General features: G+C 37.9%; 1 protein-coding gene across 1 annotated transcript in view; it reads left to right on the top strand.

Annotated features, from left to right (window-relative positions):
- The window catches only part of LMLN (leishmanolysin like peptidase), a gene marked incomplete at its 5' end in the record, with an annotated part of 74,967 nt that overhangs the window by 33,478 nt on the left and 26,925 nt on the right, over positions 1-14,564 (top strand). Inside the window, 4 exons of the mRNA XM_082839184.1 lie at positions 3,273-3,390; positions 4,854-4,961; positions 7,928-8,004; positions 14,149-14,259. Of these exons, the coding sequence (XP_082695310.1) occupies positions 3,273-3,390; positions 4,854-4,961; positions 7,928-8,004; positions 14,149-14,259 (414 nt within the window). The remainder of the gene's footprint in view (positions 1-3,272; positions 3,391-4,853; positions 4,962-7,927; positions 8,005-14,148; positions 14,260-14,564) is intronic.

Raw genomic sequence — 14,564 nt, 5'->3', positions numbered from 1 at the left:
TTTTTGTTCTTGTTCTTCTCTTTTAGGAGAGTGCTAAGACTAGCAGCTGAGAATCATAGCATGTTAAGTTCCATAAATAATAGTGGCTTTATGGTTAGCCTAAGAAGATTGTATGTCCTATCTTATTAAAACAAGATAGGATATAAGGGTGGGATGAATTGGGAGATTAGGATTGACATGTATACACTACCATGTGTAAAATAGCTAGCTAGTGGGAACCTGCTGTATAGCACAGGGAGGTCAGCTTAGTGCTCTGTGATGACCTAGATGGATGGGATGGGGGTGCAGGGTGGGAGGGAGGTCCAAGAGGGATGGGATATATGTATACACATAGCTGATTCACTTCATTGTACAGCAGAAACTAACACAACATTATAAAACAATTATACTCCAATAAAAAAAAAGAGTTCATTTAGCTTCACCTTTTCATTTTACAGATGAAACAATTGAGATGGAGAAAACTTAAGTGATTTATCCAAAGAACCAGGACTCTTTGCCAGGCAGAGCTCTTTTCCACAACTCTGTAGCTTGTATTACTTTATAGGAGAGTCAGGCCATGGGAAAATATGGGTTGGTTATAGTTTGGTTTTTTAATAATTATTGCCTGTACATGGCAATATTTACATGTTAACTGGTATTTTATTTAGCTCATCATATTAACAGTGACCTAGAGGTTCAGGACCTAAAAGAAATAATACCAAGAATTACTAAAAAAAATTATCAAGAATTTTATATAGAATATCAGTCACAGAACTATAACCATTTGCATGCATTTATATAAAAAATAAATCTCTAAATTAAGAGCACATGTCCACAAAAAGACATGAAAATGAATGTTCATGGCAGTTTTGTTATTAATAAACAAAAAATGGAAACCACCCAAAGGTCCATCAATAGAAGAATGGATAAATAAATCGTGATATATTCCTATAACCAAAAACTACAAGGCACTAAAAAGAACACATTATTGCTGCATGCAGTAAAGTGTATGAATATCACAGTTACAAGTTTCAATAAAAGAAGTCGTAGTCCAGGGACTTCCCTGGTGGCGCGGTGGTTAAGAATCCACCTGCATGGGCTTCCCTGGTGGTGCAGTGGTTGAGAGTCCGCCTGCCGATGCAGGGGACACGGGTTCGTGCCCCAGTACGGGAAGATCCCACATGCCGCGGAGCGGCTAGACCCGTGAGCCATGGCCGCTGAGCCTGCGCGTCCGGAGCCTGTGCTCCGCAGCGGGAGAGGCCACAACAGTGAAAGACCCGCGTACCGCAAAAAAAAAAAAAAAGAGAGAATCCACCTGCTAATGCAGGGGACACAGGTTCGATCCCTGGTCTGGGAAGATCCCTCATGCTGCAGAGCAACTAAGCCAGTGTGCCACAACTACTGAGCCTGTGCTCTAAAGCCCGTGAGCCACAACTACTGAGCCCGTGTGCCACAACTACTGAAGCCCACGCACCTAGAGCCCGTGCTCCACAACAAGAGAAGCCACCACAGTGAGAAGCCTGCGCACCGCAATGACGAGTAGCCCCCACTCGTAGCAACTGGAGAAAGCCCGTGCACAGCAACAAAGACCCAACGCAGCCAAAAAAAAAAAAAAAAAGTCATAGTTCAGTTGTATGGAGTTTAAAAACAGTCAACGGTAAAAGACAGATTAGTAGTTTTACTTGAAGTCGCAGGCTATTAAATGCCATACAAGTTGAACAGATTGAGAGGGGGCATAAAGAAACCTTCTCGGGGTGCTGACACTCTTTCATCTCTTTATCAGAGTAGTGGTATATGGATGTAGAATACAAAATTAATTCTCACACAAAGATCTCCATTTAGGTAGCTAGAAGTAAATATTAAAACAGATAGTACTTTATTCATCATAGTATTTTTTTAGAGTACATGTGAAGAAACAATTCTAATGTAGAAATACATGTTTTACTTCCTAGATTGTGTTCGTTTGGTGGTATGGGAGAAGTCTGGTCTTTCCTAAGAATTGTGGTCTTTATGGGAAACACATAAATAGTGAGATAGGCAACATCTACACAGTGATGTAGGTAAGGAGGAGAGAGATTACTACACACAAGAACCATTGTTAAGCTGATAATTTGCAGTGCTTTCTTACATTCGGGATATTCCTCAAAAGCAGGAAGTCTTACAGTATAAATGGACATAATATAATAATATGAAATTCAGGTGTTAGACATAGAAAGAGTCGGATTTGGCCCTAACCTATTTATTTGGAGAAACCATTAATCTTGAAATGTGAATGATGAAGAGGATATTGGAGTTATTAATGAGGTAAAAACTGATTATTTTCTTGTTGGCTTTGTTCACTATTTATGTTTAAACATTGCCTTGCCACGGAAAAAGGAAAGGAATTAATAATCTTTCTAAGGCATGGGCATAAAAGGCATTTAATCCTTTTACGTTCAACCTATTTGTATCCTTGACTCTGAACCGTGTCTCTTGTAGACATAGTTGGATCATGTTTTTTTTTAATGCATTCTGCCAGTCAACCCCCTTCTGTTCCCTCTGGCTTCCAGATTGCTGGTTTTCACCATGATTGTGGGCTGTTGGTTTTCAAAGCTGCCACAAAGCTGGAGAGAGGGCATGGGAAAACGCCACAAAGCTTGCTGTTCTTACTGAGATTCATCCATTTTTCTTAAAGAAGTGCTTCCTGGATTACTACAAGCCTTTGGTTAATTTCCAGAGTTCTGAAAAAGTTCATTTGGCCAATTTTGATACTTTCCCCATTGCTTTCACAAAGTTCAGGGGTCCTTACTCTGCCGTTTTTACTGACATTTGTCTGGAATTTATTTCTGTATATGGAGTAAAATAGGGATTTAACTTTGTTTTTCCTAGTAGGATAAACAGTTTTACAGCACAGTTATTAAGTAAATTATGCTTTCCCACTAAATTAAAATGTCACCTTTTGTTAAGTTTTGTTATGTGCAGTACTAGGATATGTCTCTAGACATGCTTTTGTTTTATCCAGTAAATTTGTTAAGAGGAAGTAATTCATTGTCATCTTAGCCAAAAATTAGCTATTTGAATTTGAGCAAGTTACTTCATCTCTCTAAGCTTGTCTCTTTACCTGCAAAATAGTGATGATAATCTCATAAAGTTATTGAAAAGATTAAATTAGAAAATGCTATCAAGTCTTTGCTTGCACTTGGTGTATAGTAAGCTCAAATATTTTAATTTCATATTGATATTCATAAACACTTTTACACTTAAAGTGGTGGTGAATTTGCAAAAAGGACTGTCTTTTTATTCTTTAATTGCAGTCTTGGATTATATCAATGGAGTGATAAAGTAGTTCGAAAAGTGGAGAGATTGTGGGATATTCGAGATAATAAGAGAGTTCCTCACACTGTGTATCTTCTAGTAACACCTCGTGTTGTTGTGAGTATCACTGAACTTCATGTCTCATGAGCCATCTGCTCTTTTCGTTCATTATGGTCCCTTCTTTACTAATCATTATTGTTTAAGATCTAATGATTAAATTTCAAAGCCTGTAGTAGGAAACATAATATAAAGGCAGTACAGTAAAGCTACAGGCCAAGCACAATCTGAGGAAACAGAAATTTGGCGATGACTCTTATGGCTGCATTCTACCCACTGCTTTAAGTTGTGATACCAGTGGTCTGTTGTGATACCTCTTAGGATCCCTGGTACTACATGCATAATTGCTGGTCGTTTCATTTGGAGTCTGTTTTAGTCAGGGTTCTCCAGAAAAACAGAAGCAACAGGATGTGTTGAGAGAGAAAAAGATAAAGAAATTTATTTTAAGTAATTGGCTGGTCCAAAATCTGATGAGGTGGGCTGACAACCTGAAGACTCAGGGAACAGTTGTAGTTTGAGTCCAGAAGAAGTCAGCTGGCAAAATTCCTTCTTGCTCAGGGGTAAAGTCAGCCTTTGTTCTATGAAGGCCTTCAACTGAGTGGCCCATTTATGTTACAGAGTGATCGGCTTTACTTAAAGCCCACTAATTTAAATGTTAATCTCATCCAAAAACACCTTCACAGAAACATTCAGAATAATGTTTGATCAGCTATCTGTGGCCCAGCCAAGTTGACACATAAAATTAATCATCACACCCTCTTGTTTAATGACAGAAACCTATTCTCCCTTCTCCCCCTTCCTTGACTACACACAGCTCCTTCTGACCTCTGAACTTTTGCACTGCTCTTGGGATATTTCCCATCCCTGGAAATCTCTAACTGAAGGACAGACGAAACCAAATGAACAAAATTGTTTTCTAATGAACAACTTATTTTTCTTACAAAAACTATATCCATAATAAGAGCAGTTTATACCTGCATTAAAATCATTGTTGACATAACAGTTGCAAATGGCAATCATACCAGTCTATAACTTTTTTGAAATACATGACTTAAAGCCAAAATCTTCAAATAGAGGAAAAAATATTAAGAGAAATAGTAGTTCAATAGCAAAGAAAAGTGTGACAGTATCAAAATATTTAATTATATTAAAAACTATATTTTTAGGGCTTCCCTGGTGGCGCAGTGATTGAGAGTCCGCCTGCCAATGCAGGGGACATGGGTTCGTGCCCCGGTCTGGGAAGATCCCACATGCCGTGGAGTGGCTGGGCCCGTGAGCCCTGGCCGCTGAGCCTGCGTGTCCGGAGCCTATGCTCTGCAACAGGAGAGGCCACAACAGTGAGAGGCCCGCGTACCGCAAAAAACAAAAACAAACAAAAAAAAAACTATATTTTTAAAAGACATTCTCTCTTCTCACCAAAGTAATTCTTTAATGACTACTTTATTATATCCAGTGTGGTAAGGAGTTTGCCGTTATGTTGTACTTTTGTAGGGTTTATTTATTTATTTTTTTCTGATTATTAGGATGAAGCACGAAAACATTTTAACTGTCCAATTCTGGAGGGAATGGAACTTGAAAATCAAGGTGGTATGGGCACTGAGCTCAACCATTGGGAAAAGCGATTATTAGAGGTCAGTTTATTTTAGAATTTTACTAGACATATTTTTTCTTTAATAAAAGAATTCGTACTCAACTTATTCAAACATATAATAGGTTATAAAGTAAAAAAAATTAAAAAGTCCCTTTCCCCTTTAGCTTTCCAGATCCACTTTCCAGATGTAATCACTATTTAAGTTTTTTAAATATCCTTCCAGAAATGTTAGATAGATAGACAGAAACACTGACACACAGTTTTTTTTTAATAGGTTCATACATTTATGCAACTTTTTTCATTTAACAATATATCTTAGACATCTTTCCAAGGCAGTATAAGTGCTTCTGCTATCATACAATGTATGCTTTCCTAAGGAACCTCTTTCTTCAAAATCGAACACTAAAAGTAACAAGGATTGTAGGAAACACAAATACCAGGTTATTAACAAAAGCAATAAGTCATAATAAAAGTACTAGCTCAGTCTGAAAAGACATCATATTTCCAATAAATAAACTCCTGTATTTACTCTAGTATTTCTTTACCTTAAACAGTAGCAAAAGGCAATGGTAGATAGATGGGAGACTATAAATCTGAATAATGGGGACAAGAGTAAAATGTACAAAGGTAAGAGAACAATGCAACAAACACTTCGAAGACAAAGCCTCTGGCCATACTGAGCCAGTTGGAAGAACATGGAGTGAATGAGCATCATACACAGCACAGCACTCCTCTGTTGCTGTGTTCTGCTCTCTTAGTGTATTTTGGTTTTTTGTTTGTTTTTTAATTTTTATTTTATATTGGAACATAGTTGATTAACAATGTTGTATTAGTTTCAGGTGTACAGCAAAGTGATTAATTTAGCTGCTATTGCTCCATTGCACAAAACATTAAAATCCAGAGAGGAATCATTATGAACCAACATGATTCCATCTTATACTGATGTCATTCCCTTATTTACTAGTCTCACATGAGCTCATTTACATTACAAAAATACATGCATTAGTAGAATAGACTGTATACATGGATCTACTTATTTTTAAACAGCTACATAATATTATATGAATGTAAAAACAGTCCTTTTTAATGAATAATTATGTTTTATATTTTTTGTCTTAAAAATGTTGTAATGAGCAATTTATTTATATCTTCAGTGCCTTACAGGAGTGGCATTCCAGTAGGTGTTCTTTGGTTCAACTAAACAGTCAGTCAAACCTATAAGACCTAAACAGGTCACATTCAAAAACCATTAGAAGGATACAAGAAAGAAAGTACAGCATGCCAGCATGTCAGAGTCAGGCATTTCTCTAGTGCTCTACACAGTAGTCTAACGGCTGTCATCCATGCCTCTCTCCCTCTCCCTCCAGCTCAAATACCATAAGCACAAGACCATAATAGAGGGGTGCAAGAACCAGCCTGGCTTAGAAGTACCATGTCCCAAATAAGAACCAATATCTTTTTTTAACAATTTCATAGACATAACTTCCAGATGCCTGTAAGGGACATACCCATAAGAATCACTGCACACAGAGAAGTCCAAAACTGTGGTTTACCAACAGGTATTCATGTTCATTTATAGTAATCCCAAGTCTAGAGGCATAACAGGTGGTGTTTTTTCCTTAAGTCCCGTTGCCTAGTAACACAGTTGACATTCCACCCTTATTAGGTTTCCAGGGGAGCAGAACTAGAAAGTTAATGCAAGATCAGATTTGTTTATATAGAAAAAGGAAGGATAAATCCCTGGAAATGGAATTTCTGGGTCAAAGGGTGTATATGTGTGTATGGGTATGTGTGTGTGTGTATTTTTTTTTTAGACATCTGTTTAAATAATTAAATAGTTGCAGGTTACATACACCATGATCCAAGTTAGCAAAATTATGAAAAGAGTGAAATTAATGCTTGTGCTGACTGTTCTTATCTAGGTGACCACAAAGTAACAGTGATAAAAACTTACGGAAGACACGTACACTTATTTCTCACATGGGAATAAGTTTATTTTCCTTAAGCAGTTTTCTCAAGTGATTCCCTTTAGAAAGCTGTAGATTGTCCAGAAATGAAAATTTACTTAGTTTTCAATAGAAAACTTGAGAGTAGTCATTTTATTAGTTTCATTAACTGCTGCCTTTCCTCTGAAATCAACTTTGTGTCCTTGAACTATTTTTTTTAAAAGATGATATTAAAGTACTTGAGATGGCCATCCAGTGTTCAACATAAAGATTAGCAGAATACGGGAATTCCCTGGAGTCCAGTGGTTAGGACTCCATGCTTTCGCTGCTGATCAAATCATGGGTTTGATCCCTGGTCTGGGAACTTAGATCCTGCAAGCCGTACAGGCGCCCCCCTGCCCAAAAAAAGGAATAATCAGAGCTTCCCAAAGATAGAATATGCTTCCTTGAGAGACAGTGAAGTCCTTACCATTAGGTGACCTCCTGGTAGGAATTTTATTATACAAATTAAGACACTGGAAAAAAAAAAAAAAGACATTGGGTAGTTAGTAGACCTTGATATTTTGGTTCCCTCAGGCAACTCCTTTGATCCTATGATTCTGTGATACTTGTTTTGCATATTAATATGTGATCGCAAAGTATAGAAAGTTGGTTATAAAAGCATTTTCTTTGTAATTCAGGCAAGTATTCCATTCCCCACTCCATTATCTGGGCATCTGTCTCAACCACCCACTTTACTTTGCCTGAATAGTGTAATGTTTTTACAGTATTTCTGTTTCCATATATTTATCTTCATTTTTATCACAGAGTTCTAAATGCTAGTTATCTATCATTACAGGGAAATTGTATACACTATAGACATTTGAGGCAGAAAGTAGATTTTGCTTTAAGCTTCAGTCTTGTCATCTTAAAGACGACTTATGTATTCCACTATTTTAAGTCAATATTTTGTCAGCCCTCACACTTGCAACATTTTAAATATACATCAAAGCACTCACGGAAATTATTGGGACTTGCAAGGAGTCCAGTCTTCTAATTAAAATCTGTTGGTGATTTTCAGAATGAAGCAATGACTGGTTCTCACACCCAGAACCGAGTCCTCTCTCGAATCACTCTGGCGTTAATGGAGGACACTGGGTAAGACAGCTGTGAGAATTTTATATGAATTGTTTATTAAAATGAAATGAATATTAAGATTACTATTAAGATGAAATAAACATTAGCTTAAGAAAATACTGACATTTTACACTGAAGTAAAATGTACCTATTTTTAAAATTTTGTGCAGTTAGCTATCCATTACCTGTACCACCTCCATTCATTCATTCAGTAAATGTTTGAGACCCTGAGGTGTATAGTAATGAATAGAAATAAATCCCTGGCATTATGAGATTTTTTAATAAGTAGAGGCCATGCGGATATGAAGGAAAAGCTTACCTAAACAATTTTTTTTAATTGTAAGTGAAATTGGTTTATGTATAGATTCCTGGTTTTTAAGGCAGTAGAACTTTCTTGTAAAGCAATAGAACACCGTTTTTAAATGACTCCGGTGGGAGTCTTTTTCACTGTGGGTTCCTGGGTTTTTTTTTTTAACAAGTCTCAGTTTTTGATAGCTTCCTTGCTTTTTGGTATAGCAGGATGTACTAGGCTGATCTGCACATACCCTGTATCATCCTACATCTGGCATTAGCCAGTCTTCCAAGGAGCACTGGAATGTTCCTTTTGATGGAGAATAGCTTTTAGAAACCACAATCTAGGGACTGTGTTCATTTCTGCTGGGTTGTCATTGCTTCTCATCATTTTCAGTGGACCAAGTAGGGAAATTTTTTTTTTTTTTTTTTTTTTGCAGTATGTGGGCCTCCCACTGTCGTGGCCTCCCCCGCCGCGGGGAACAGGCTCCGGACACGCAGGCTCAACGGCCACGGCTCATGGGCCCAGCCGCTCCGCGGCGTGTGGGATCTTCCCAGACCAGGGCACGAACTCATGTCCCCTGCATCGGCAGGCGGACTCTCAACCACTGCGCCACCAGGGAAGCCCGGGAAATTAGTAGTTTTGAAAAGAAAAAAAAAATGCTGGATTCCTTTTAGTGCCATTATAGCTCTTTCCCATTTATCTCTAAAAAGCAATGGCCAACAAAAGTGGTCCTGCTGCTCTGTTTAACAACCTATTTATAGCCCTTCTGTAAATAATGCTAGTTTCTTTAAGATACCAGTAGGATATAAAAGCACTGTGGAGTGTGTGAGTGACTAGTGAAACCATGGCACTGGTGAATTTTAAAGCATTTCTTCCTTTTTCTGTTGCAAGAGAAAAATGAGCCAGATGTTTCTAAGTATCTGGCAGTAATTTTAAATTGTAGATGTGGAAATTAATTTTCATAAATCCATAAGACTTCAGTGTAGATTAGCTAAGTTTCTTCTCCCAGTAAAAGACATTATCATGTTTCCATCCAGAAACCTGGGAATCATCCTTGACAACTCCCTCTCCCTACCTCTCACATCTAATCAATCATAAATCTTGCTTAATTTTTAGCTCTTCAGTATCCCAGGAGTCTGTCTACTTTTTGGGTCACATTTATCAAGGCCACCATTATCTTTTCCTTGGATTACTATAGTTGCCTTTTTTTAATGTCTCCCTGCATCTCAGGTGGTCCTTTCTACTGCCCAAAGCCCTTCACACATTCTGCAAAATGTTGTTTAGAAGTTTTTTAGGCATGGTGTCTCACACAGTGAGAAATGCATCACGACCAAAGTACACACATACATATATAATGGTTAAGAGTAAAGATGTTGACGAGGGTGCCAAAACCATTTAATGGGGAAAGAATAGTTTTTTCAACAAATGGTGTTGGGACAACTGGATATCCATATACAAAAGAATGAACCCCTACCACACATGATATATAAAAATTAACTCAAAATGGATTGAAGACCTAAATATAAGGCTAAAACTATACAACTCTTAGAAGGAAATATTGCTGTAAATCTTCATGATACTAGATTAGGCAGTGATTTCTTAGATATGACACCAAAAGCACAAGCAACCAAAGAAAAAATAGATAAATTGGACTTCATCAAAATTAAATACTTGTACTTCAAAGGGCACTATCAAGAAAGTGGAAAGAACTCACAAAAGGAGAAAATATTTGCCAATTATCTATCTGATAAGGATCTAGTACCCAGAATATATAAAGAACTCTTACAACTCGAAATAAAAAGACAACTCAATTTAAAAATTGGTGAGGGGGCTTCCCTGGTGGTGCAGTGGTTGAGAGTCCACCTGCCGATGCAGGGGACACGGTTCGTGCCCCGGTCCGGGAAGATCCCACATGCCGTGGAGCGGCTGGGCCCGTGAGCCATGGCCGCTGAGCCTGCGCGTCTGGAGCCTGTGCTCCGCAATGGGAGAGGCCACAACAGTGAGAGGCCCGCGTACAAACAAACAAATAAATAAATAAATAAATAAAATTGGTGAGGGATTTCAATAGATATTTCTCTAAAGATATACAAATGATTAATAAGCACATGAAATGATTCTCAGCATCATTGGGGAAATGCAAATGAAAACCACAGTGCTACTTCACACCCACTAGGATGGCTATAATAAAAAAGACAATGGCAGGGAATTCAGTGGTTAGGACTCCGTGCTTTCACTGCTGAGGGTGCAGGTTCAGACCCTGGTGAGGGAACTGAGATCCTACAAGCCATGCAGCAAGCCCAAAAAAAGAAAAAAAAAAAGACAATGGCAAATATTGATGTGGGAAAATTGGAACCCTCATACATTGCTGATGGGAATATAAAATGATACAGCCACTTTGGAAAATAGTTTGGCATTGATTTACAAAACCAGACATACTCATACCATAGCAACCCAGCAATTATGCTACTTGGTATTTAATCAAACGGATTAAAAACTTATGCCTACAAAAAAACCTCTATACAGAGGTTTATAGCAGCTTTATTCATAATTGCCAAAACGTGGAAGCAACCAAGTTGTCCTTCAATATGTGAATGGATAAATAAATTGTGGTACATCCAGACAATGGAATATTATTCAGAGCTAAAAAGAAATGAGCTGTCGAGCCATAAAAGGACATGAAGGAACCTTAAATGCATATTGCTAAGTGAAAGAAGCCAATCTGAAAAGGCTACATACTGTATGATTCCAACTATATGACATCCTGGAAAAGGCAAAACTATGGAGTGAGTAAAAAGATCAGTGTTTGCCAGGGGTTAAGGGAAAGGAGGGATGAACAAGCAGACCACAGAGGGTTTTAAGGGCAATGAAATTATTCTGTATGATACTTTACAGAATAATGATGGCTACATGTCATTATACATTTGTCCAAACTCATTGAATGTACAACACCAACAGAAAACCCTAATATAAACTATGGATTTTAGGTGATGATGACGTGTCAATGTAGGTTTATTGATTGTAACAAATGTAGCACTCTGTTGCAGTATATTGATAGTAGGGGGAGGGTATGTGTGTTGCAGGGCAGGGGGTGTATGGGAACTCTGTACTGGCCACTCAGTTTTGCTGTGTACCTAAAACTGCTCTAAAAATGTTTTAAAAAAGGAATGAAGTACTAATACATGCTACGAGACGTATGAACCTTGAAAATATTATGCCAAGTGAAAGAAGCCAGACGCAAAGGACCACACTCCATTTCTATGAAAGGTCCACAATACGCTAACCTACAAAGACAGGCAATAGACTAGTGGTTGCCAGGGACTAAGGAGTGACTGCTAATGGGTACATAGTTTTTTTGGGGGTGATGAAAATGTTCTGAAATTAGATCGTGGTAATGGTTGCACAACCTTGTGAATATACTAAAAACATTGAATTGTACACGTTATGAGGGTAAATTTTATGATATGTGAATTATATTTCCTTTTTTTTTAAAAGTTCAAAAACATTGAAGCCAGAACCCTCGATTCAAATCCCAGCTCTGCCATTTACTAGTTGTATCCTTGCCTCAGTTCTTTCCTCTATAAAATAGGGATAAAAAGTGATATCTACCTCATAGAGTTTTATGAGCCTTGAATGAGTTGATACATGTAAACTCCTTAATAGAGTACTTGGCACATTATAAGGGTCAATTAAGTATTAGCTATTACATGTAAAACTGAATCATTCAGGACTGCCCTGGTGGCGCAGTGGTTGAGAATCTGCCTGCCAATGCAGGGGACATGGGTTCAATCCCTGGTCCGGGAAGATCCCACATGCTGCAGAGCAACTAAGCCTGTGCGCCACAACTAGCGCTCTAGAGCTCGTGAGCCACAGCTACTGAGCCCGCAGGCCACAACTACTGAAGCCCGCACGCCACAACTACTGAAGCCCGCACGCCTAGAGCCCGTGCTCCACAACAAGAGAAGCCACTGCCGTGAGAAGTCCTCACACCACGATGAAGAGTAGCCCCCATTCACCACAACTAGAGAAAGCCCACGGGTAGCAAGAAAGACCCAGTGCAGCCCAAAATTAATTAATTAAAAACAACGAAAACTGAATCATTCAAAGTTTCACGAAACAATATTTACCCTTACTATCTACAATGTAGTCCTCTTTTCTATTGATATTATTTTTTAATCTTTTATTTTAATATGTAATTTTTTTTACAGATGTATTCTATTGATTTTAAAAGAGAGAGAGAAAGAAACGTTGATTAAGATCCACTAAATTGATTTCACAACCCACTAATGCCACCAAGAAATCTTGTTTCTAATTGCTCCCTCAGCTAACTTGTGCTCACCCTTCTAGGTTTAGCTTAAAGTTGCTTCCTCAGAAAAACCTTTCCTAATTCCCCAGACTAGCTTAGGTTTCCCTATCAATGTGCTCCTATTATCACCTTGTACTTAGCCCCTGTCCTACTTATCACACTTGTAATTTTCTTTTTGGTATCTGCCTTCCCCACTAGATTATATTGTTCACAAGGGCAGAAAGTGTTTATTCACTACTGTAGCCTTAGCTACACTTAGCAAAGTGCCTAGCACATAAGAAGTGCTTAATAACTGTTGACTAATAGTACAGGAAGAACTGCAAAGAAAACATGAAGGAGGTTTCAAGAAATGTAGCTGGAGTGCCTAGCAGATGATTTAATGACAGTGTTGATACTATGCTTTGCACTCATCAACCTACACTAGATATGGTAATTCCTAAGGGAGTCTAATTACATTATATTTTATCCTTTGGGAGAAGGACTTCCTTACTTAGGCACTGCTAAAATACTTGCTAGTGTGCAAGATTGAGGGCACCTGTTACTATCTGGGCAGCTTGACCTGCTGTGATACCAAGTTAGCTAATTAAGGTGACTTACACTGTAGCTGCAGAGGTTTCAGGCATTTTGGTATTGGAGTGCCAGGCTTTATTTCTTCAGTTTCTCTCTCAGTGTTCTGTTCTTTGAAAGGGGAGAAGGTTTTGAAAGATGCTATGTTGCATATTTCTGCTGCTGTTAGATTTTGTGGGAAGTGCTAGAGTGGAGGGGATGATTCTTATCATTCCCTCAACTTTTGAGCCTGTGTACTTATTACTGTTTTGGTAATTCTAAGGGGAGAAGATATAATACAAGCATGAAAGAAGCTATTTTGTATAGCTTTATAACTTGTAAACTAATCTTGTCATTAAGAATAAAGAAGAAAAACTAAAAGTAGGTTCATTGCCTTTGATTAATTTTGCCAGGAAAGTATCGATAAATCACTGGTTTTTCTCTGAAATTGGAACATTTTTAATGTATTGGCCATAGTATTCATTTGTCTTATTATAATGGTGTAATGTTTAGTCACAAGCAGGAGCCGTATTGATAGAATATCACAAATTCAAGGCCAGGGAAGCAAGAAACTAGGGCCAACTGGATCAGATTAGGTAAAGGCTAGACAACTAGTAATTCTACTTTTCTTCTTCAATTTACTCCCTTCTCTTTTTCTCTCATTCTCTTTGTTTCTTTGCCCTTTATTCTCCTTGTCTCACACCTTAATCATTTTCTCCTCTGTGACTTATATCATCTTTGAAAATTACAATGGGAACACGGTTTGGTTTGGTTTGGTTTTTTTCAAATGTAAAAGCACCCTCGAGTACTCATGTTTTCCTCAAGACTAAAATTTCACAGTCCCTGCTGCAGTGATCCTGTGCAGCAAGGACTTTGTTTGTAAATGCTCATCTGTGGGGATGGTCACCAAAGTCCTTTTTGAGGTTCTAGTTTGCTTATTGTTGAGATTTGTAATTGGTATGCTGGAGTTGTTTTTTAAATGACAGTAATATAAAATGCTTTGTTTCAATTATTTCCACAGCTGGTATAAAGCTAATTACAGCATGGCTGAGAAGTTAGACTGGGGCCGAGGATTGGGCTGTGACTTTGTCAGGAGGAGCTGTAAATTCTGGATTGATCAGCAGAGACAAAAGTAAGGATGCATTTCCTCCTAATGTCTTTGATGACACAGTTTATTCCTGATTTTGTTCTCTATCCAGAGCCTATAGTGTCCCTATTTTCAAAATGTGGTCTAAACAGTTCAATTTCAAAATGTGTAGAAAACCATCTACAGTTTTTTATGATAATATCATAATAAGTAGCCACAGTATTGTTTTAAAGCATATACCAAAAGAATCTACAGTGTGAGTGCCAGAGCCATAAAACATTTCTGTTTACCTTGTAATTCATAAATATATATATTGCAAAATTTTGCATACTCTAGCATTCTTATTTGTT

Source organism: Leucopleurus acutus, assembly GCF_964270905.1.
Source record: "Leucopleurus acutus genome assembly, chromosome: 5".
NCBI lineage: Eukaryota > Metazoa > Chordata > Mammalia > Artiodactyla > Delphinidae > Leucopleurus > Leucopleurus acutus.
Note: the sequence above shows the minus strand (reverse complement) of the source record. Positions and strands in the feature narration are given on the sequence as shown.